General features: G+C 36.1%; 1 protein-coding gene across 6 annotated transcripts in view; it reads right to left on the reverse strand.

Annotated features, from left to right (window-relative positions):
* The window catches only part of LOC149534978 (forkhead-associated domain-containing protein / FHA domain-containing protein), a 213,450-nt gene that overhangs the window by 177,549 nt on the left and 10,367 nt on the right, over nt 1-25,534 (reverse strand). For all 6 annotated transcript variants that reach the window (XM_089806771.1, XM_089806770.1, XM_089806769.1 and 3 more), the window contains exons 2-3: nt 9,448-9,582; nt 9,136-9,277 (exon numbers count right to left, since the gene is read on the reverse strand). In XM_089806771.1, coding sequence (XP_089662897.1) covers nt 9,136-9,277; nt 9,448-9,582 — 277 coding nt within the window. The remainder of the gene's footprint in view (nt 1-9,135; nt 9,278-9,447; nt 9,583-25,534) is intronic.

Here is a 25,534-nt window from a genome sequence, read left to right on the forward strand (position 1 = left end):
AGGAATATAGAGATAGGTAATCCTAAAGGGATATCCATAGAGGCCTTAGGACGAGATAAGGTCTCTTCTAAGGATTAAATAGAGGGATATACTTAGTGACCTAGGATGAGATAAAGTTTCTCCTAAGGATCACAGAGATGAGTACATCCTAAAGGGATACTCATAGGGTGAGATAATGTCTCTCCTAAGGATTGTAGAGATGAATAAGTCCCAAAGGGATATCCATAGAGGCTTAGGGGGATAAAGTCTCCCTTAATGTTTACAAATGCATCTTTAAAGAGGGTATCGATAAGATTTGGGAAGAGAAACAGTTTCTACGAAAATTTATAAGGATTACTCATTGAGACTTGTCATGTGTCAAACAAAGGCGAAACGAGGTGCGGGAAGTAAATGATATATCAAGATAAGTTCCTTCTTTAAAATCGTTCTTAGTGATTTAAACCTAATCTTGTGATATTTAAATTTATATTTGTAACTATCTAATCCCAAATTGAAATTGTTGTTGGAGGACTATCGATCAAATCACAAGGAGAGACTATTGAATTGCTTGACGACAAACAATTTTGGGAAGGGTGGACTGTAATGTCCCCATTTTCAAGTTTGATTTTAATAATAATAAAGTTGATATAAGATTTAATGAATAAATAAATAATTAGACATAATTATTTATTATATATTTAAAAAAAGACTATTTAATAATAAAATATATTTATTATTAAATTAATATATTAACTAAATATAATATATAATGAAAGAATATAATTGCACTAATAAATATAAAAGAATAATAATATTAATTTAATATAATTATACAATAATGATACTCCTTATATTATTGTCTATATCTATAGTGAACACAAGTCCTCGGCAAAACTGGAGGTTTCTTGACTCCGTTCTTTCCTACAAGTGGCCATTTGAACAGAGGAATAATGTTAAAACCTTATCAATTATTAATAAAAATTATTGGCCTCGACCTTTTACTGATCAAAAAGAAAAAAGAAAAAACATAGAACTATTTGATGTACGAAATCAATTAAATGGCAACACAAAAAATGAAAACAAATCACCAGTCATCTCGAGAAATGGATCCTAGCTCCTCAATATGCTTGGTGAAGGAAATAAATGCTCTTCTACACTACTTCGATCATAATAACATTATTTTATTCATCCATGAATATTACAAAGACTTCATGCAATACTTTGCTACAAGAATCCGTTTACACCAGTCTCTGTATCCACTAGTTTATTGTAATGTCCACTTTTTGACAGGCACCAGCTACTTGTTTTTTTTTTTTTAGCCTTTAATTTTCTCTGGAGGCTAAAAAGGGAAGAAATAAAGGAGAAAAAATATATTAGATTTAATTAATTTAATATTAAAGTGACTAAAGCAATAAAATATCAAAAAGTCACTTAAACGAATAAAGTAATAGATTATTCTAGAAGTTTCTTGAAGTTACTTATGAATTCTTTATGAGGAGCCTTTGGGGGGGCATTTGGGACATCTTGAGTTGCATAATCATCTATTGTGCTAAGAGCTTTAGTGCTTGTAGGTTTGCCTGAGGGTTTGAAGACTCTAAGGTGCCAATTTCGGTTGTGAGATATCAACCCTAGTTGGAGGAGTGAAAGTGGTATTCAGCCATTTTAAGTTGAGCGTAATTTGTATACTCAGACTACCTGAGGGTTTGAGATCTTGAAAGCAGTCCGAAAAAAACAGATCAGAAAAAGTAGTTTGAAAAAGCAGATCCGAAAAAGTAGTCCGAAAAGCAATCTAAAAAAAGCAAAGCGAAAAAGCAGATCCGAAATAGCAAAGCGAAAAGGCAGGGATTGGTGAAAATTATTACAGCCATCTACAACCAGGTTCCTTTGTTTATCATTCATGTTAGCATTGCATTTTAGGTATTATAAGTTTCAGCTGTAGGTGTGCATTATACCAACATTATCATATTTTGTAATCCATGTAAATGCCAAGAGTCTTGGCCATATTTCATGAGCATTGTATTAGAAATTTCATTGCAATTAAGGAGATAATAGTTGTTGGTGTCATTTAAGCAATTCAATATCATTTATTATCAGCTAGTTAGTTTGCATACCAACTGTTTGTAAAAATGTCAATTGGCTGTAGGTTCTCTTTTTGGCATAAATAATGTTATAATTTTGCATCCCAAGTGTTTGTCAAAATTACTAGTTGCTGTAGCTGCATATTGCAAGTAGTTTCAGTCACATATATGCATTGAATATTGTCAAAATAAGTTGCACATTCATGTTAGGTCATTGTTTAGTCAATTTAGAGTCTTCTTGCAAGCTTTTTTATTGATGCTAAGTGAAGGAAAGAGCCATAAAAGCAAACTGAAATTTTATATCAGTGATATGACCCTTGTATGCAAAGTTTTTTCTTGAACCTTTATCAGCATTTTGGGATCAGACTTGAGCGGGGTCATTACATTTATTTACAATTTGTCCTCATTTCCCTGTAGTTGTGCATATATATAGTTAGGCTTTTAAAATATGATAATATATATATATATATAAACTAAGTTCGTTTTGGCCTGTGGCCAACAAACCAACCAGAATATGATTCCTCCAAAATCACATTTGCGGATCACACAATAGAATAGATTTTGTTACAATGACAGATAAGAATAGAAAACTAATTTTTCTACATAACAAATCGGACATCATAGTAATGGGGTGGAAATAGACTCGTGGTCACAATTGGTTTCTTCTATGACAGAAATAGATAAAAATATCAAGCCACAGGTTCTCATGCTAATTCAAATCTAATATACAGACTACTGAGAATATGGAATTTTACTCATATTTTAGAAAGAATAAGTTGTTGGTTCAAATATAGATTTTCCTGGCCAAAGAGTGATAGCAAGGTTTTTGGCATGCTACAAGCTATATTATCAAGGCACGAAAAAACGATACTCATTAGTAAAATCAATCGATAATAAATTTCCATTAATTTATCCAAAAAGTATATTAAATATTCCTTATTCATATTTAGTCATATGCAACATAAGATGGTAAAATAGAATGAACTAAAATGGAAATGAAGTGCGGAAATGAGTATGAAGGTAAATGAAGTAGATTAAAATATGATATGAAAATGGGTCATAGAATAGATCTCATCAACTGGTCTACAAGGAACCTTCCACGTACATTATTTAGCATATAAGCATCCTTATTCAACAGAGGATTGGAGATTTGGTGTTTCATTTGCAATAGTAAGCATTTCATTTTGCATGTTGTAGTGGTATAAAACTCACATCAACAATAACACAATCAAGTTTTAAATGCTAGTTGTCTACGGCATTGAGCAATTAATAAAGTTAGAAGAATTATACATATAGGACTGAATTATATGAGAACAAAATGAAAAACAAGAGAGGATTGGAGATGTGGTGTTTCATTTGCAATACTAAGTATTTGATTTTGCATGTTGTGATGGTATAAAACTCACATCAACAATAACCCAATCAAGTTGGAGATACTAGTTGTCTACTTCTGCATTGAGTAATTAATAAAGCAAGGAGAATCGTGCATGTAGGATTGAATTATATGAGAACAAAATGAGAAGTGTACTAATTGATAGAGTATAACAAGTGCTTTCTATTTATCAATGCTCTTCATTTAAAATTGGCATCAAGAACATTTTGCACAATGTGGTCCCCATCCCCAAATACAATAAAGTATTTAAACTTGTTGATGGTTACTAAAGAATTACCAATCGTTAACTACCCAAAACTACCATGCCCAACCGATGATTATAACTACACTTACCAATAGTACAAGACAACTAAAATAATGTGTTTTAACTATCTACACTAGCAAAACTATGCAATACAATCACTCAAATGCACTCAAAACTCTACCCATTATCCTAGCTTAACTATTCCAAATCCATGCTTCTTCAAACCAATCAAACCCCTTCAAATGACCATTCATCAAAAACAAGTAGTACCAACACTAAATCTGATCTATATTGACATGGGGGACTGATGAAAGTCACCACCATTAACGTGTGCCCAACAGGACCTACAGGCATTAATGTGCACCCAACCATTCAAGCAACTACTGGCTGACTATTTTATTGGATTTGTATTTAAATGCCACTTTCTTGTAGCAATGGCGGCAGAAATAACCAAACTTACCCTTCGGAAAATGAGGATTCAGCCATTCAACAGAGTAACCTACCCTGCAGATGCATAATTACTAATTAAGCATCACCGTGCCTCACAATGAGAATTTAAGTGGCAGCATTGAGTAAATAATCTTGCAAATAACCAGGTCAGAATCGACATACATGCAACTGACAATGTTGGGGGAGCATATACAGGTGCAATAAAGTAAAATGAGGATGCTTAGAGAAGATCAGCTTTAGAGCTAGAATTGGGCACATTCTGGAGCAGGAAAGAAAACCCACAAAACAATTGAGAATCAGAGTTATAACTTGAGGCAGGTGTCACACGAAACCAATCAGTAAACAATACAGTAACAACAAACCAGAGCTGAAGCAAATGATGATAGAAATGATAAGGTTTGTGTATCACCTTCCCATCAGCAGCTTATAAAGCTAACAGAGTGCCAATTCACCAAGCTACACTTCTACTCCTATGCCTCTTGTTCCTAACACAGATCTGCCTAAGTCTTCAGAATTGTAAAAAGACGCTATTATTTGTCCTTCCCTTACAACTCAGAGTAGTCTTTGACAATGGCAACTCACTATAGGAGGGGACGCATTTTTTTTGTTTCATTTTTCATGATTATAGTTTTTTCTAATGGGGGATGGTTGTTCCAAATTGTCAAAACCATTCCCTGAGCATAGCATACATATTAAATGGAGAAATAGTTACCATTCTAGAATTTTACCCCTCCTCAACTGTCAACTTCGGCGCACTTGACTACCTTTCTGACAGTCATTCCGGCATTTGGTCAGCGCCATGCCCCGGTCCTTATGACTCCTCCAGCGGAGGCAGATGTCCCACGGACAATGACGGAGATGGTCCCACAGACAGCGATAGATGTTTCCCCACGGACAGTCGCCGAGATATTGCCAACGGCTGTAGCGGAGGTGATTCCAGTTGTACCAGCAGATGTCACCATTGCAGTCTCACCGAGAGCACAATTGCCACTGCCAGAGCCAGAGCCGCAAGTTCGATTGGAGGTCATTGATTGTGATGCAGTTGTCACCGTTTCATCATCTTTTTTAGCAGAGGCCGAGTCAGCTCAGCCAGTACCGGAGGAGAACATGGAGCTCGCGCAGTCAGAGCAACTGGAGGTGATGGATAGAGCTAGTGAGTTTCTGAGGCAGCAGTTCCGACTCACTCCTACGAAGCGGGGTCCGTCCATTCAGTCTCCTAGGCATTCAGGAACATCACCAGCAGTACCAGAGCCTCAGCTTCAGGAGGGAATGCCACATTCCGTGGTTGTGCCAACAGCAGAGAAGGCGGCACCGGATGTGGGCATCGCTCCCGCTGATGAGGAGGAGAACAGTGATGCGGAATGGTCATTGGAGGACTTCGCCAAAGAGGATTACGGGTCGAATGAGGACAAGTGTCGGGATTACCTCAAGACTATGAAGTCTGCATTGAAGAAGGGACACGATGTGGCAATTCAGGCCCTGACTCGGCAAAGGGAGTGGCATTTGATCAGACCATATATCCGTGGGATTTGTCCCCAACGATTTCAGACTTGTTTTGTAGACAGGGCTGGCCGGCGGTGGAGACAGCTGAGATGTTGGCGGATTGGGCCACTGAGCCGGAGTTGGGACCCAATGACACCCCTATGATGAAGCTAGCACATGAGATTGTGGGACTATACAAGGATGTTTACTATGGTCGTCGTCGTGCGGAGGCGGACAGGGTTGCAATAGAGAGATCATTGGCAGCTAAGAGTGAGGCTAGACAGAAGATAGCCACCGACTTGGCCAACCAACAGGCAGCATGGGCCGCAAAGCGGGTAGCACTACTGGCAGATATGGCAGCAGCAGTACAGGAGAGGGACGTGGCTCGGCAAGGTACAGAGGCAGCGGTTCGAGATAAGGATGCGGCTGAGCACGAGATGCAGTTAGCTAGGAGGCAGGCTATGGATGCGACGCTTCTTCTAAAGGAGGCCGTCGAGGTTAATTCTCAGATTCAGACAAACCTCCGCTTCAGGATAGAGCAGGTGTATGAGTTACATCGCCAGCAGCACACTTCTGGGACGCCCCCTTCTCTCTAGTATTTTGTTAGTCGTCAGGAGATGACTGTTTTTTTGGAGGGGATGGTGTTAGCCGACTGGATGGGTCTGGCGGTGTTTCTGTAGCCGACGGATTGACTGTCGTCGGTGTTTTGTATTTTGTAGCCGACGGGTAATAGTTGTAGCGGATGTAATGTTGTGGCCGACAGACTCCTTCGGGAAGGTTCGGCGGTAGTATTTATATCCCGTCTAGGATCATTGTAAATCATGATCTACTATTGCGAATATTATTCTGCTATTATATTCCATTGTCTGTATACGTTCATTTATTTTACCTGTACGGTAAACACAACCTAGCAATAAGATTTTCCATATTACAAATTATGCATGTTATTCTTCTAGACTGATACTAATATCCAAATTCTGAACAGCATAAACAATTACAAATAGATAGCATGTGTTGGGACCATAAGTGTGTCATTAAGAAGTTAAGGCAGAAAATTCTGCTCCAAACTATGTACAACTGAACGCAAAACTCATTCTCAAGGGGAAAAACAGCACCTGCATTTAGGCTTTAGTAAAGTAGATTTGCACTTCTTGACGATCTGTACCCTTTCCCAATTACAATTGCTTTCATTATATGTGTGATATCCCCATTTTGGGACTTAAAAGACATTAAGAATTGATCGCTATGGGAGGCTATTGAGTAGGCAATGGAAGATCTATTAAGCTCATGGAGATTAATAATTTACTTCCACCACAAGACTCAAAGGTTCCTACCACTACCCTAGGTTATTTGTAATCATATTAAGTTGGAATCATTGAAATTATCATTTTAAATTCTTGACGAAAGGTTGTTAGGAATTCAACCCTGTGCTTAAACAATGTGTTCTCCTCAGCCAGAAGTGCAGCCAACCATGACATTTATTTTTATTGGAGGCATAAGGTTCAGGCAATAGAAATCAGAGTACCACAACAGCAACTAGAGGGTATGTTCATAAGGATGATTTTGGAATCCCATTTATAGTTGGCACCCAAAGGTTGATGAATATCAATTACTCAATGATGGACATAATAATCAATGAGCATCATTGTAAAGAATCCATGCAACACTGGGTCTAATGCCTTAAAGATAAGCACTACAATATTGTTTCTCCAAACTATATTGAGAACCGTTGGGACTCAAAAATCTACATAAGGAATGAATTATATAATAAGTTCAATAGCCTCAATATGAAGCAACGAATATATGTAGTATCCAGGAATCATCATAATTTCATAAGAATGCTTGTGGGCGAGCACTTTCCCAGAAGCGGAGACTCTGATATCCCCATTTCAGGAATTAAAAGATAATAAGAATTAATCACTATGGGAGGCCATGGAAAAGTCAATGGAAACCGTAATCCCAAGCCTCATTATTAATAAGTCCAACTTGATAAGGTGGCTAGTCATAATATGGGAGTCAATCCAAAAAAAGACAGATCACATGACACATCAACAGCAAGATAGTGTGATCCATATTGAAGCATTTTTCAAATATATCGTATGAGGCAGTCAAACACAACATGGCCAAGTCTAGAAGGTATGTACGAAGAAGATATCCCCCTAAGATCATTACGGTGAACAGTGGTTAATACTATTATTAGTCAAATTCAGGAACACAAGATGTGATAATAGTTGGAGCCATGACAACAGCCATCGACGACACCGAGCAGCATATAACCATAATCACATTGCATCATTTTATCATCATATTGCATCCATACTTAGCATATTTTCATACTGATCGCAATGTTATTGCATCATATTATCATCATATTGCATCCATACTTAGCATATTTTCATACTGATCGCACTTGTCTTAACATTGCATAGCCAAATGCATGATGAATAAGGTAATCTATGATAAATGATTACTATAATTATTATAATGATTATTACAGTGATAAGTGGCGACTCTTTATTATTATTGTTATGATGGTGAGAGGGGACTATTCCCTCACGCCTCTTCCATGTATCGTGCATACTTATGAGGGATCATATCATTTGCAAAGGCATCATCCATTATTGAATCAGAATAAAGTATATTCTCCCTTCCTGCATTGCTTTGTTCAGAGCAGTAGATTGCTAAGGCAATCATTTATCTGCATTATCAGAGATCGCATCATATCAGAAGCATAATTATATAAAGACATATCAGAGATGGCTTCCCTTATTCAGTGCGCAGTGATATAGATAAATCAAAATACAGCCTGTGCAATACATCATTGTTATTGTACCAGATGATCTATTGATTGCATGTGATTCATTGTTCATCAGAAAGAGCATTGTAATTGTACCAGACAACTTTGCATATTCACGTGGATATATTGTATATATCACAACAGAACAATCCAGGTTATCGACATATATTTATTTGCCATATCAGATACAGCTTTTAAATACATATATTGAGATACATTGTTATGCAATTATCCTCATTATACAGCAGCATATGCATTTGGAGTTAATACACATCTCGTTATCAGTCATTATCTATTGTAATTAGCGTATGCATTTGGTATTAAGCAGTTTGTTATCAGCAGTTTGATTTGTATTCATAGAATTGTGGAATTACAAGTAGTATCTAAAATTAGATAAAAAGGGCCCATATGCCTTTAGGTTATTTGAATTTCTGATCACCAAGTAAAAATATATATATAAAGTTAATCAAATAGAATGGTCACAAGCAACAATGAATCAGGAAAATACAGCCAAAAAATTTTGAAATAAGCAACAAATAATAGCATGAAGAATGGACATATCCTAAAAAGGCACAAATTTTGTGAAACTAACAAGTAATATAATCTGCTATATTAACAATCTTAACTGCAGCTTAACTGAAACACAAAAGAGAACAATCTTGTACAAGTATAATAGTCAGATAGCATATATATTAACTTGCTGGACAACTACCTGACGAGGACCTAAATTTGCTGAAGTAATGACAAGGCGGAGGCTCTCCTTTCTATATAGAAGAAACATCTTTGAATGATGACAGCCAACACCTTGGTGGGGACCTTTATGAAAGGCAATTGTCTCCGGAAAGAGTGGGTATCTGAACAGCAAAGAATTCATAACTATTATTGTGTGAACTTGTAATATAAGCAATTTATATATAAAGAAAATATCACCTTACAAACCTGACCAGAAAGATAAAGAAAAATAAGGGAAATGTCCTTATATTTTTGCTAAAAAGATGAAAAAGTAATTAGCTTTCAAACTCACACAACTGTTAGATTGGGCCAATCTGGATATGGTTTAGACCATCGTTGGTCATCACATCTATTCCAGCAGCGCTTGGTGTTGTGGCATACAATAGTTACAGGTAGATGAGTGGGCACTCTGCAATAAGTCAAAAACCTGCCAAGTTTTCTAAAATAAGATGCCGGCATTGGAAAACTTAACTGCAATGAAGCCTCGGGATAAATCTTATTACTATTAAACATAAAATCAGACTCCTAAAAATTCTGGATACTAGCATACTGCATTTATCAAAACAAAACATCTAGTTTCAAAATAACAATTGTTATAGATTTCTTTTCATAAACGGAAAACAGAATTGTTAGAAGCATTTTGAATCCCCTGTAAATGTTTCCAAACTTTCCCGCTTAAATACCCCGTTATTTTTGGCAAGGAATAAGTCAGTGTGAAGCTGTTGTCAAATCTAGTTTGGTTAGTCCAGTTGTTTGTTCGTTGGGAGACTTTTACCAAGAAGATATTGTTTGTATCCAATGTATTATAACTAAAAGACAAACCAGAGGCTAATGTTACCAAGATAGCACACCTAACATCACATTAACTATCAGAATAGAACTGATCGTAGATTGAGAATGTTCAGTTTTTCAAACCAGAATGCTAATAAAAGATAACACAATAGATTATCCTAGGAAAACCCTCCACTTAATGGTGAAAAACCCAGCCACACCAAAAATGATCCTTTATTAGAAGAAAAACAAGGTTGCATGGGTACTCGTACCCACACCCCTGGTACTCGTACCCACGTACCCAAGTACCGGGTACACGTATCCCACGTACCGGGTACTCGGTGGAGAGCATCATAGCTAAGGACCTTGATTAAGATTCTGATTTTTCTTTTGGTTTTTTATTTTTGTATTAGCTTGTTGTTTATCAAACTTAATTCAATACCAAATCAGTTTGAAACTTTGATACTCATTAACAATAAACTTTATCACTGTTCAAGTCATAAGTTTATCATTTGCAATATGTCATTGTCATATGATTTAGGATCTTCTTGTTCATGTTTAAAGTCTGCCTTCTTTGTTATGCATCTAAGCATTTATCATGTATTATTATTTCAAACATATAGCAAATCTGAAACTGAAAACAATACATTACAGTTGCAAACTTTATCACTATTCTTGTTTTGAAAAACCATTGTCATGACTCATAATTTCAGATTTTTTATAAATATAAAAGTATAATTTTTAAATAAGTTTGACATACCCAAGTACCTCTGTCCCCTATTATGAAAAATACTTTAAACATTAAACATTCAGCAATAGCATATATAAATATATATATAATAATTTGACTTATGGCTCATATTTTCAAATTTCTTGTTTTGAATGCTCAATGTCATGACTCATGACATATATTTTGATTTTTATATTTTCTATAAAATATTAATTATATAGAAAAAATTAGGCATACACACGTCGTACCCCCGTCCCCTATTTTAAAAAATATGCGTACCCGTACCCGTTCCCGTTCCCGTACCCACATACCCATGCAACCTTGAAAATAAGAGAATCAATATACATTCCAAAGCTTCACAAGCTTATTCGGAAGAATCTCCTTTTGAATCACAGTATGAATTTATTCACACAATAATAACACACTGGATGTTATATCATTGAACAATGTTACTCAAATTGTCTGAGACCTTCCAATCAAATGATCTCACAATAATCATAGCGAAAATGATCAACACACTTGCTCAACAACAACAATATAAAAGCAACCTTATATATCACACAGATGTGAGAATATAGACACACAAAATGATTGTAAATTGATCATACACAGAATGCCTGAAGCAGACGAAGTGAAATGCAGATCTCTGATGTATGAAGCAGCTCAATCAATATCTCTCGTCACTTCAAATCACACACACTTTTCTCATTTTTAATCATCAACCCACTCTCACAACTCTGACTATACATGTCACCGCCCATTAAGGATCACCTAGCAAGCAGCCAAAGAGATGCTGCTGAAGATAACATTACACCCAACGGCAGTTACAAAAATGCCAATTCATATCAACAGACACCCATTTTTTAAAATAATCACGAATAGAAGAATGATTAAGACATATTCGATTCTTTTATCACCTTGTACCAACAAAGAAACACTGATCATTTAAAGAAATCTAGACAAAACATATAACAAGCAAGCACATCCCAAGGGAAGCACATTACAACAAGCAAACATAAAAAATCCACCACACAAGAGGAGTTAATCAAGCATATTGCCTAACCCCCCCCGAAGTGTTCCTGACCTCCTCTGGTAAACAAACAATCGAATAATGGCATGTATGCACTACAAGAGAGTGTCGTACAAATGGTGTATGGTGCAAGTAAGAAGAATGGTCGCCCAGGAGTCCATATGGAAGGTTCAGTGCTTGTGCGGTGAGAATGTCTAAGCTGCACAATGAGAAGTAGGTGGATCGTACAGTGGGATTTTCTAGGCTGTACGGTGGGAGATTGTTAGGCCATACGGTGGAGATTACCAGGTCGTAGGGGGAGGATGGATGCCGTATGGTGAACAATGGAGACAGGATAATGAATCGTGCAGGTGGTACAAGGAAATAGGAGGTGGAATGGTGGGTGTGAAAGCCGTACGACTGAGTTGGAAGGTCATACGGTAGACAAAATACATCGGCCGTATAATGAAAGATAGGTGATGTGGATGAATGGATGGATGGATGAGGGCCGTACGAGTGAGGAATGAGCAGCATGGGAGAACACATAGGTATCTGAGACTGATACATAACACAATCTTATTCGTACACATACACAGAAAATGTTGATGAAATCCACACAATAATAGAGACTCGAATGCGAATAATAATTGCTAGAAGATAATGCTCCAATTTGCCAAATCCGAGCGAAGTAATACATGCAACAATGGAATAGGGTGAGGGTTGAATCCCACCGAAACCGCGCGAGCCATATTGGGAAGACCTTTCACTTCCAAAATGGTAAATGATCCAGAACTCCAGCAAGAATTCGCTACAAACTACCTACAAGCCGTGCTTATAATACCCATCGAGAAACTATCCAAGGGTGTACAAAGATAGCTGACGGCGACACAAACTACAGAAACAAAATAAAAATGGGTCTGAGATACATTAAATCAATCGGCCTGTTACAAAAGTTTGATTTATTATTTATTTTATAACGGGAACATTACAGTCCTCCCATCCCAAATTTTGCTTGTCCTCAAGCAAATGCAATGCCGAGTGTTGGAGAATGTGCTCGCCCTCCCACGTCGCATCATCCAATGGTAGGTGTCACCAACGTACCAAGTATTCCTTCACAGTGCGATTCCGTAGGGCCCTCTCACGTACTTCGAGGATCTCAACTAGTTCCAAAATGAGCTTTCCTTCTTCATTGAGTGGCAAAAGATCAGTAGCAACTATGATGTTTTGTCCTACGGCTTTCTTCAGACAAGAAACATGAAAGACATTATAAATAAGGCTACCCTCTAGAAGTTTCAGCTCATAGGCAACTTCACCAATGCGGCGAGTTACACGATAGGGGCCATAGAATCGGGGTTTCAATTTCTCTTTTCCCTTTTCCTTCAGTGAGGATTGTCGATATGGCTGGAGCCGGAGATAGACCAAATCCCCGACCTCGAAACTTCTCTCTATTCTATATCTGTCGGCGTACATCTTCTATTGATTTTGTGCCCTCTATAGATTTTCTTTCAAGCATCTTAGAATGTCTTGTCCCTCCTAAAGCCAGTCCCTCGCCCTTGGTGCGCAACTGTCACCCAAAATTGTGTCGATGAAGGAAAGGTGTTCGTACCCGTACAGAGCTTTGAATGGTGCCATTTCGATGGACATATGGTACGTGGTATTGTAGCAATATTCTCTCAGATGGATCCATTTTACCCATGCTCGCTGTTGTGCCCAAACATAGTTCCGAAGGTAGCCTTCGAGCCATTTGTTTACAATCTTTGTTTGTCCGTCTGTCTACGGGTGGTAACTTGTACTTGGCGATAATTCTGCCCCTACCATCAGAAACAATTCTGTCCAGAAGATATTGATAAATCGTACATCTTGATCACTGATGATGTTTTGGGGTAACCCGTGCAGACGGAAGACTTATCTAAAAAATAGATCGGCAACTTGTGCAGCCTGAAGATCGGAGGGGATGGTGAAGAAGTGTGCATACTTTGTCAATTTGTCAACCACCACGAAAATACAATCCTCTCCGTTCACCTTGGGAAGCCCTGTTATGAAATTCATCAATATACTTTCCCACTTATGTTCGGGAATTGGCAAAGGTTGTAGCAGCCCGGCAGGTAGAGTATGTTCAAACTTGTTCTGCTGGCAAACTGTACACTCTCTTACATACTGCAACACGTCCCCTTTAAGTCCTTTCCATGAAGACCTCTCTCAAAGACTTCTATAAGTTTTGAGAAAACCCAGGTGTCCAGCTAGGGGTGAATCATATACTTCCTTCAAGATTATCTACTTTAACTTGGATTCTAGCGCCAAATATATATGGTTTTTATAGTAGATGATGTCACCCACCACTCTGCACCGATCATCGTGAGTGTGGCCATCTATTATTTCACATGCAAATGTATTTTTGGAATTTCCACTGACAGATGTGCCTTCCAGTTAGCTGAAATATGGTCTAGTGAGCAGATGGTGGGTTTCCACAACAAGTCATTTGCAACCATGTTGTTTTTCCCTTTCACATATTCAATGTCAAAATCAAAAGCTTGAACCTTGCCTACCCATTTTTGTTGCCGTTCATTCAAGTCTCGTTGCTCCAAAAAATATCTCAAACTGTTGTGATCCGTACGAACGACAAACTTGGCACCTTCCAGATATTGCCAGAACTTGGTTAAAGCATGAATGATGGCCACCATTTCTTTGTCGTAGATGGAATATAGGCATTCTATTGAGATAAGCTTCCTGCACTCATAAGCGATGGGGTGTCTATCTTGCATCAGTATTGCTCCAATGCCTTCTCCAGACGCGTCACACTCCAAAATGAATGGTCGAGTGAAATCAGGTAGTGCAAGTACGGGACAAGTGCTCATGGCCTCTTTCAGCTTCTCAAAGGTAAGTTGTGCCTTTTCGTTCCACTGGAAGGATCCCTTCTTTGTCAGATTCGTTAAGGGTGCTCTAAGCTGAGAGAATCCTTTAATGAAGCTCCTATAGTAACTGCGCAATCCGAAAAATCCTCGCAAATTCGGGAGTGATTTTGGGGGAGGCCAGTCGAGGATGGCCTGAATCTTCTCCTGATACACTTGAACCCCGTATTTACTAACAACATGCCCCAAGTACAATATTTTTGTCATACCAAATTCACACTTGGACTGCTTGGCGAACAAAGACTATTCCTCCATGATACTTAGGACTTCATTCAGATGCTTCAGGTGCTCCTCCCATGTCCTACTATAAATAAGATCATCAAAGAATACCAATAAGTACTTACCCAATTGTTTCTTGAAGATGCGATTCATGCATGATTGAAATGTGGCAGGTGCATTAGTCAATCCAAACAGCATGCCCAGAAATGCATAATGTCCGTAGTGACAACAAAAAGTCGTTCTCTCTACATCTTCCTCCCTCATGCGGATCTGATGGTATTCGGAATGGAGATCTATTTTTGAAAAATAGACCACGCCATGCAATTCATCCAACAACTCATCTATCATCAAGCAATGTCTAGAGATGTCCATGATGGCAGGTCTAACATTTATAAGATCATCACCTTGTAAATAGTTACCTTTTTGAAAATATGTTCATGAAAGATCGTCACCTTTTATTACATATTAGATACTAGTAAATAACCAAATAGAAGCATAACCTCATATGAATTAAATTTAGCTTAATATTCAATATTACAAATTTATCATACCAAGTTTTTCCCGGAAGTATTTCAACATCACTTTAGCAAGGGGTTTGGTAAAGATATCAATTGTTTGCTCATTTGTACAGATGTATTCTAGTTGAATGATTCCTAATTCACCATGTCTCTAATGTAGTGAAAAGGAATTTCAATATGTTTGGAGCAATTGTGAAATACTAGATCGGATGAAAGTTTAATGCAACTTTGATTATCACAATAAATCATAGTGGGCTTCAAAGGTCTTTTGAATAAGTCTGATAACAACTTTCGTAACCATACTACTTCTCTAGCACCCAAGGAAGATGCAATGTATTCAGCTTCAATGGAACTTAATGCAACTGAAGTCTGTTTCTGACTAGACCAAGAAACCATCCCAGATCCTAGACTGAAGCAATATTTTGAAGTACTCTTTCGTTCAATAGAGCTACCAGCCCAATCAAGCCCAATCATAATCTGAATATCCATGAAGTTCAATGTTGACTTTATCATATTTGATTCCCATTCCAATAGTGCCCTTTAGGTATCTCAAAATGTATTTAGTTGCGTGTAGATGTATCTTCTTTGGTGCACACATAAACTGACTCAAGGCATGAGTAGCATAGCATATGTCAGAACGAGTATTAACCAAATACATTAAGGATCCAATAATTTGTCTGTAGTAAGTAGAATCTACAAGTTCAGATCTGTTCATATCATCTTTCAATTTGTGTAGATTTACTTCCATAGGAGTAGCTACTGGTTTACATTCCATCATTCCAAATTTTATTAAAATGTTAATTGTATATTTTCCCTGATTCAAAATAATGCAGTTATCTTGCTGCCAGACTTCTAATCCCAGAAAGTAGTGAAGTAGCCCTAAGTCTTTCATTTCAAATTCTATTGTGAACTCTTGTTTGCATTTCTTTATGAAATGTTCCTCACCTGTTATTAGCAAATCATCAACATATAACACAAGGATAATCATATCATCACCATCAGTTTTGAAATATAAACTAGGATCAGCTTTATTTTTGGAGTATCCTAACTTCAATAGATGGTTGTCTATTCTTTCATACCAAGCTCTAAGAGCTTGTCTGAGTCCATAAAGTGCTTTCTTTAATTTACAAACATGAGTTTTGTTGTCATGAGTATTGAATTCTTCTGATTGTTCAATATAGACTTCTTCTTCAATCTTGCCATTAAGAAACGTTGTTTTGACATCCATCTGATGTACCTTCCATCCTTTGGATGTTGCAATTGCCAAGATGGTTCTAACTGAAGTATATCTGGCAACTGGAGCAAATGTTTCTTCATAATCAATGCCTTCTTTCTGAGAGAAACCTCGAGCTACAAATCTGGCTTTGTATTTCTCAATGCTGGTGCATGTTTAATTTTGAATAACCATTTGGAAGAAACAACTAATTTGTTCTTTGGTCTTGGTACAACATCTCATACATCATTTTTTAATATAGAGTTATATTCTTCAATCATTGCTTCTTTCCATGACTGATGTGAAAGTGCTTCTTCAACATTAGAAAGCTCTATTTTTATAAGTTCAGTTAACAATGCAACGTAACATGATTGATTTCTAGTCCTTTTGCTTTCTTGAATTACTTCATCTACTTCAACCTGATTTTCTTCTATCATTTTCCTAGCCCAAAGAGGTCTCTTTTTACTATTATTATTGATGTTTTCAAAATCTCTATGATTAGACATAGATGAAGGTTCAAAATCATTCTCCTTCTCAATCAAAAATAGACTCTGTAATAGATTCATCACTGTTTCTAGAAATTTTTTAAGTTGTGTCTTCTTCAAATTTCACATATCTGCTAATCTCAATTGTTCTTTGACCTGGAATAAAGATCCCGTATCCTTTCGTGGTTTCACTATATCCAATAAATATTCCCTTCTTTCCAAAAGGTTCTTATTTTGTTCTTTTCTCTTTTGGTATGTGGGTATAAACTAGAAATCCAAATATTCTTAGGTGACTTAGGTCAGGTTTAATACCTGTGAATATTTCCTCTGGAGTGGTGTTCTCTAATACTTAGTGTGGGCATCGATTTTGAATGTAGACCGCTGTGTTAGATGCTTTAGCCCAAAATGAATAATGAAGATTTTTATCGTGCAATATTGTTCTGGCTGATTCGACTATAGACCTATTTTTTTGTTCAGCAATTCCATTCTGTTGAGGATTATAAGGTACAGAAAACTCCCTCTTAATCCCAACAATAATGCAGAAGTTCTTAAAATAATCAAATATGTATTCACCCCCATTATCCGACCTTAGGGTTTTAATCTTTTGTCCTAATTGGTTTTCAAATAAGGCTTTGAATTCTTTGAATTTGGATAAGACTTCAGTTGATTCCTTTTGTTTCAGAAAATAGATCCAAGTTCTTCTAGAGTAATCATCAATAAATATTATATAGTAGAGGCACCCATTACGTGAGGGTACTGACATAGGGCCACAAAGATCTCTGTGAAATTAGTTCAAGAATGGATTTGAATTTATGATCACTTTTAGGGAAGGATTGCTTAGTATTCTTACCTAAAGCACATCCTTTGCAAATACTTAAATGATCAGATTTTAGATTAGGTAAACCTTTTACAATGTTCCCTATAGATGAGAATGCCCAATAGTTAAGATGATCTAGCCTCCTATGCCAAATTTCCGTGGAATTTGAAGGTTCATGACTAAGCGTTAGGTTTAGGTTTTGATTATTACAAAGTTTGTAAAGACTTCCATCTCTGATTCCGATGGAGATGGCTTTCTTAATATAGAGTTCTTGGGCCAAGATAGAACTCTGTCCTCTTGAAATGTGATTCTAAATACTTAATCAGTAAGCCGGAAATAGAGACAAGGTTTCTCTTTATTCCTGGTACATATAAAACATTTTTGAGTTGTAGTGTAATTCTTGAATTTAGTTGAATTGAACAGGAACCAATTCCTTTAATAGGATGAAAGGAGTTATCTCCAATGGTAACTTCTTATGAGGCATGATTAGAGAATGTTTCAAACTTGTCCTTAAACCCAATGATGTGTCGAGATGCTCCACTGTCTATGATCCAAGCATTGTGGTTAGACTTTAATTCACTTGAAAGAGCTAAGTAAAAGGCATAGTTCTCTTTTTCTACTTTCTCTACATTTTCATCTTTAATTTCTGCTAATGCTGCTTGAATTTTCTTCTTTTCAGGACAGACATAATGAGAGTGTCCAATTTTATCACATTTGAAACATCTAACTTTGGACCAATCACATTGCTTGTGAGATTTGTGATTTTTGTTAGATTTCTTTTTGTTATACTTGAATTTTCTTTTCTTGTTTGATTTCACATAAAGTGCTTGGATTTCTCCCTCTTGATTTGAACTTAGTCCTCTTGAAGCCAATCTAGATTCTTCTTGTGTGCGTTCATTCTTTAACTGATCAAATTTAGGAAGTTCAGGTTGAGAACTTAAACCTTGAATAAAAGTTTCCCATGAAAGAGGAAGACCTCTTAGAGCAATCATGCTAAGCGCTTTGTCATCAACTCGATTTTCCATAGTTGCGAGTTGATCCTTTAGTTCAAAAATCCTTAGAAAATATGAAGTTATGGATTCTCCATTTTTCATCTTTATATATAATAGATCTTGTTTTAGAATTTATTATCTACTAGTATTGTTGATTTCAAATGTATCTCGAATAGTGGAGAACATTTTGAATGCAGTCTGAAGTTAGATATGGAGGGAAGAATATGATCTTTTACAAAATCTATTATTATTGCCTTATTATTATGTCTTTTCCAAGTTACTTTTTCTAATTCATTTTTAGGCATAGGTAGATTTGATTCATTATATTGCTCTAACTCCATTTCTCTTAATATTACTAATACTCTAATTTTCCATGAGGAGAAATTTGATGCACCTTCAAGCCTATCTTCTAGTCTCACATGATTCACCATTTTAACAATATGATTTTAGCCTCTTTCTGTTTAAACTTGGAGATTTCAGACTTCATTTTGTAATAGTTTTTCTTATCAGAATAGTTCTGATACCATGTTAAAATTGTGGATCTCTAATAGATAAAACAATTACAATGAATATAATAATAACAGTGATTGCTCTTACTTGAACGATAGTAGTACTGAATATATCTTCTGCTACAGTGATCTGCAGGTTGCTTACAATCAATCTTCTTCTTTCTTTAGATTGCAAATAAGTTGGAGAGACAGATGAATACAAATGATCTTGTAAATGAAATACTGTAAATAATATAAATGATGCCAATGAACCAATCACTGGGTTGGAGATGCCAGTGATTGATATCCTTCCTCAACGACTTGCATGGCATATATAAATCAATTGGTGGCCTTTGGCTATGTAGGGTCATGCCTCTTTGGAGGCATGACTAATCATAACATGCCTTAAATAAAACAAACAGATTATAAGTGCACTTAAACACGAGGAGCCCGATAATATATGACAGTCGATAAGTTAACTGTCGATGATAATATTGATGAACATACACAACCACATATACATATATATATAATTTATATATGTATGTATATATGTATGTATGTATGTATATATATATATATGTGTGTGTGTGTGTGTGTGTGTGTGTGTGTGTGTGTGTGTGTGTGTGTGTGTGTGTGTAGGTTTGATAATCAGCAGTAACAACTTCTCTATCAATCATAAGCACACCAATTAGTATATCAGATAACCATTGTTTACTTCTATTGATGCTAAAACATCAACAAACAACAGGTACACAACCACTATTATGAGGTCGTGCAACTACGAAGAATGTTACTACGAAGGATCCAACTATAACTAACCCATCTCACTACTAAAAATATCTGGGAACACAAAAACAACATTAAGCAAGAAGTGCAACTATGATTGAAATGAGCTCACCCACAAACACCCCTAAGGATAGTAGAGAGAGATTGCAAACAGACACAGGACAAACAAAGAATAACTGTAGAGCAAACAATGTGCAATAGAACTCACAGTAGAAGTAGGGAACGTAGAAGACACTGTGACTACCAGTAACAATCAAGGAGAATGTGTGCACACCAAAACAAACCACAGAGAAACACCAAAAACAAAGTTGCATGCACACCAAAGGAAGCTCTGGAGAGCACAAGAGATACCAGAATTGCCCACAGATGAAGTTGCGAGATGTGAGGACGGCCAAAGCTGCAACAACACTACAAAAGAGAGAACACAATCGAGCAGGAGAGAATATGACAACGACAACATAAAAAGCACAGGGCCCTAGAGAAACAAGACAAGGAGTAAGCACACCCACACTAAGCGAAGACATTGATGAAGCATACAAAAAAGTCAAAGACCAACACCCACAAGCAAAAATGTGTTGCGACCACAAGGAAGCAAGATAGAATAGACCCACCATTGCCCAATGATGATGACGCACAGGAAAAATACAGCAAAAACGCAAAGACGCAAAAACAACAGCACACACTCGATGACTAGCAAAGAACAACGGCACTACAAGGGGCCACCGCTGCAATCACAGGAATGGCAGCCACGAGTAGTCACGTGAGAATGGTCAGGGAGAATCATCGCAGGAAAAGAGGCACTAAAGAGTCATCTGAACTTTAACAATACTTTTTTCAATCTCATTAACCCCCCCTCATCCTCTACTACTAAATTGCAAAACCAACTAATCAAAAGGTTTCATATCAATCTCATAAAGGAACCACAAAGTTGACATTGCTCCACTCTTATCACAACATAAAAGATTTCCTCTTGTGGCATCCCAGTGAGATCCAAAATTGCAATCCCAATAACAACATGATCTAGGGCAATTGGATGAAATATCTACTCAGCCCAAAACCATTTTCATCAGTATATTTGTTCATTGAGTCCCAAACAAGAAAAACCTCTGTCACAAACGAGGGACTAGTAAAGATGCTTGTATGATCACATCAACAATTGGAATCCATGATCAATTGAACAAGTAATACATTTATGATCGGCAAATTGAATCATATCACTAATAAATAACCTCTAAGTGTCAAGGTAGGAAGCTTGAGTACACCAACAAACCCTACTTATTGCAATCAACCATTTATTATCTGGAAGCATGCATACAAACATCATGAAGTGACTGTAATGACCCAAACTATCCTAAGTGCAATTAGAGAATAATTGAAATCATATTAGTGGAATCAAATCACTAATAAATAACCTCTAAGTGTCAAGGTAGGAAGCTTGAGTACACCAACAAATCCTACTTTCTGCAATCAACCATTTATTACTAGAAGCATGCATAGAAACATCATGAAGTCACTGCAATGACGCAAACTATCCCGAGTGCATGTAGAGAATAATTGAACTATAACTAGAGGATCTCCCACAATTGTTAGCACTAGAAATTGCAACCCCAAGATTGAGGTCAACATAAACAATGTGAAAAAGTTAGGATAGCAGTAAACAATTTGAAATATCACTAGATACATAGAACTCATGAATACGAGAGTAACTTAAAACCCATCTCCTATGATCAAATATCCTCTACCATCAATCCTCAACCAAGAACTACTGATCTATTGGACTTAGGATAGCAGTAAACAATTTGAAATATCACTAGATACATAGAACTCATGAATACGAGAGTAACTTAAAACCCATCTCCTATGATCAAATATCCTCTACCATCAATCCTCAACCAAGAACTACTGATCTATTGGACTAAAGAAACCGTCTAACTCATCTACAAATTTAAGTTTGAGCTCATATGTAATCTGATTGGAAAGTGGACAACAATTCTAACGTTCATTATTGCAAACTCCAAAGATCCATAGCATAAAGAAGTTTCTTGTCTAGGACAAACTCCAAAGGTAAAATGTTTAATCTTACAACATAGACCTTCATAAGGTGAACTCCATGAGATTGAGAGATATAAAATAAATAATTGCTACTGTTGTACATAACTAAAATTGAGGAGGTACAATCCAATTTAAATAGCCTACGTAGAGGACAATAGCACAAATGAAGTTTTCAAGTATAAGTGTTACATCCCAAGTTTTGCCCTAAATTTTAAGTTGAACATAGCCGTTGATTTAATGAAACAATATCATGTGAAATTGAGTTAGTTAATTATAGTCATCGTTTATTTCTTCATATCATGTGAAATTGAGTTAGTTAATTATAGTCATCGTTTATTTCTTCATATCATGTGAAATTGAGTTAGTTAATTATAGCCGTTGTATCAATTTATTCATGATCATGTGAAAGTACGTTAGTTAATTATAGCCGTTGTATATATATGATGAGCATGTAGAGTTAGTTATTCTGACATTGATGAAATCCCTAATGGTCACTTAATGATTTTGAATTAGCAAATTATAAATCTTGAATTGATGTCTTGGCGAGAATGTCGTTTTGAATGATTACAGTAAGAAGACTGAAGAGAGAGGGGAAGCATTGCTAAACAAGGTCATTGGAAGGGGATGGTCGAATAGTCTAGTCATCAGAATCGACAGGTTTGACTTGATACTATCTTGGCAAGGTTACTAAGACTTGGCAACATATTTCATGGTGGAACCGCATGAGCTATAAAGTAGAACATCATAATAAATAATATAAAATAAACATAAATTCTTACCTTTAAAAGAATTATCAAATATTAATATTATTTAATTATTATTTTACATTCTCAAATATGATCATATGTAAATAATAAAAAGATGACACCATTACATTATAAATAATAATCCAATGATGCCACCCTATCATTACGTACACATAAGCATAGATGAGAAAATATAATAATAATAAAATAATATTAATTTTTAAAACTCCTTATTTTCTTTCTTTCCTTCTTTCCCTCCTTTCTTTCTTTTTCTTTTAAGTCGATTGAATGGCTTTCAAATTGAATCTTGTAACTAAAAGTAGCTGTAGAGGCAAGCTTATTCTATATTATAGATTTCCTTAATCGTCTATCAGCATTCATCTCCTTCGAATTTCCTTTTTCTTTTGACAATCGAACTCCTTGCTAGATATCATTGTAGTGACTAAGCTCTGTTCCGATACCATTTTCCAGTTAACTCTGTCTGACTTCATTCTAATCCAATTTAAATCAATTCCATCTTACCACGGGTTAGAAAGTAGGATTGGCAGATTCTTTCAAGTGCAAGACTAATCTCAGATTTTGGTGATAGAGTCACGTAAGATATCTGATGCAACCCGTAATCTTTTTACACCTTCTTCCTGAATAGTTTGGATTCAGAATTTGTTTCTTAAGCCGTCAGTAATAAGACACTGATTAAGCATAAAGTTTGTTGTTTTCCTTTTGCAAAGTTTGTCGCTTTCCTTTGTGATATTATGACATTGCTTTATACAATTTGTCATTTTCCTTTGTGATAATACAACACTGATTTATACATAAAGCCTGCCGTTTTTCTTTCTCTATATATATCCGAATATGTGAGATAACAAATTAGAATTTCTCTGAATCATTTATGGCTCAAGGCAAGAAAGATATCATTCCAGTTAGAATCAATTGTATCCTGATATATATATTTTAAATTGAGAGTGAGATATTGAAATCAGAATACCAAGGAATTCACCAGCCGAAGATGCCAATATGTGGTGAAAAAGGTGTAAAGTATCATTGTGATTTTTAATCTAAAAGCACCAAGGAATCCCCGGCTTGATGGCCTGAAAATGGTGAGGAGGTGTAGAGAAATCTGTAAAACAAAAATGACATCAAAATAAATAAATAATATGGTAAATAATGCATTAGCTCATGCATGTTCCATTCATGAAGGATGTTGTCAAGCCAAGTCGTGGAGATCGGGTTTGTTGACCCACATTTTTTAAATCCTTGGCCAGGGTGGAATTAGGCAAATTTGTCAAACAAGTGATCTTTGTTGATTGTCCAGATGCTTCAGTTATTTTGTCAAATAACTGATAGGACTTCAACCCACCTGAATACTCTGATGGCTGGACTTATGAACATCCCAAGCCCGACCTGGAGATAGGAAGGATCGTTCTATTAAATTAGAATAAGTGGGGATAAGTAATGGTCTGCGGTTGAGAGGTTAAGCCTATGTCAATGCTTCTCCTCTCACCAATGTCGGGGCTTGGACAACAAGTGAAAGAAGATTCCACAAATTATATTGTATGTTCTTTAAACTTCTAAATGTTTAATTATTTCATTTCAAAATGAAAGTCATTTATTTTACTAATAGTTGTTGCTTAATTAGTTAATTGTTCGCAATTATCTCAATTTGTAATTAGATAGTTATTTCTTTTCAAGAACATCTGTCTTTTAATTTCAGCTGGATATTTATTTATAAGTAGTTAAATGATCACAGTACATAATTATCTCATTTTGTATTTCAAGAATATCAGTTACTTATTTTCAGCTGAATGTATTGAATAGAGTTTTTATTTCAGTTATAAACAGTTGATGGAAATCAATGTCATGTGATATGAATTAAGAAATCAGTTTAATCACGGATTAAAAACTTGTTTAGGAACATCTGTATGTTACAATAAGCATGAAAGTTGAGTATTGCAATACTCAAAAATAACTTGGGAGTTGATAGCTAGGAAAGACCTCCAAGAGATCTCCAATTTACTTATTTGACCAAAGAAATTGTAGCAACATCCCTGAATGCATAGTTACACCACCTTGGGGAACAGGGAGACAAGGGGACGGGGGGACAAGTTTCCAGGACAAGGGAACAAGGGGGCCTCAATTTGGGGAAAATGGGAGGACGATGGGGGGACGGCTGTGTATATAGTATATAATATACATATGGTACTTAAAATGCTGATTATGAAAAGATGTATAACAATATAAGACAAATATGAAATATAAGTTCATCATGATTGCTATTGCTAGTTTAGTTTTACATTGCATCGAACATTGAACAATAAAAGAGATATAACTTCTAATTTCTATCAAACAAATTAAATAATCAAAGATTGAAGATTCAAATTCAAAAGTCATAGATATCAATTTATCAAAAGTATGAGTATCACTATCCCATCAATGTCATCATAAAGATTTTATGGGATTTCAACCTCTAAATGGGCCCCACATACCCTAGGGCTAAAAAACATAATAAAAAATTATTATAAAACCTTTTAATTTTTATTTTTTCACTTTACAACTTGCCCAAAAATGGGGACATTCATTTGTCCCCTAGAGGGGTCGAGGGACATTTCCTCATCCCCCTATCCCCATAAGGGACGCAAGGATG

Source organism: Cupressus sempervirens, chromosome 10 (genome assembly GCF_028749045.1).
Source record: "Cupressus sempervirens isolate cs-2001-9-10 chromosome 10, ASM2874904v1, whole genome shotgun sequence".
Classification (NCBI taxonomy): Eukaryota; Viridiplantae; Streptophyta; class Pinopsida; order Cupressales; family Cupressaceae; genus Cupressus; species Cupressus sempervirens.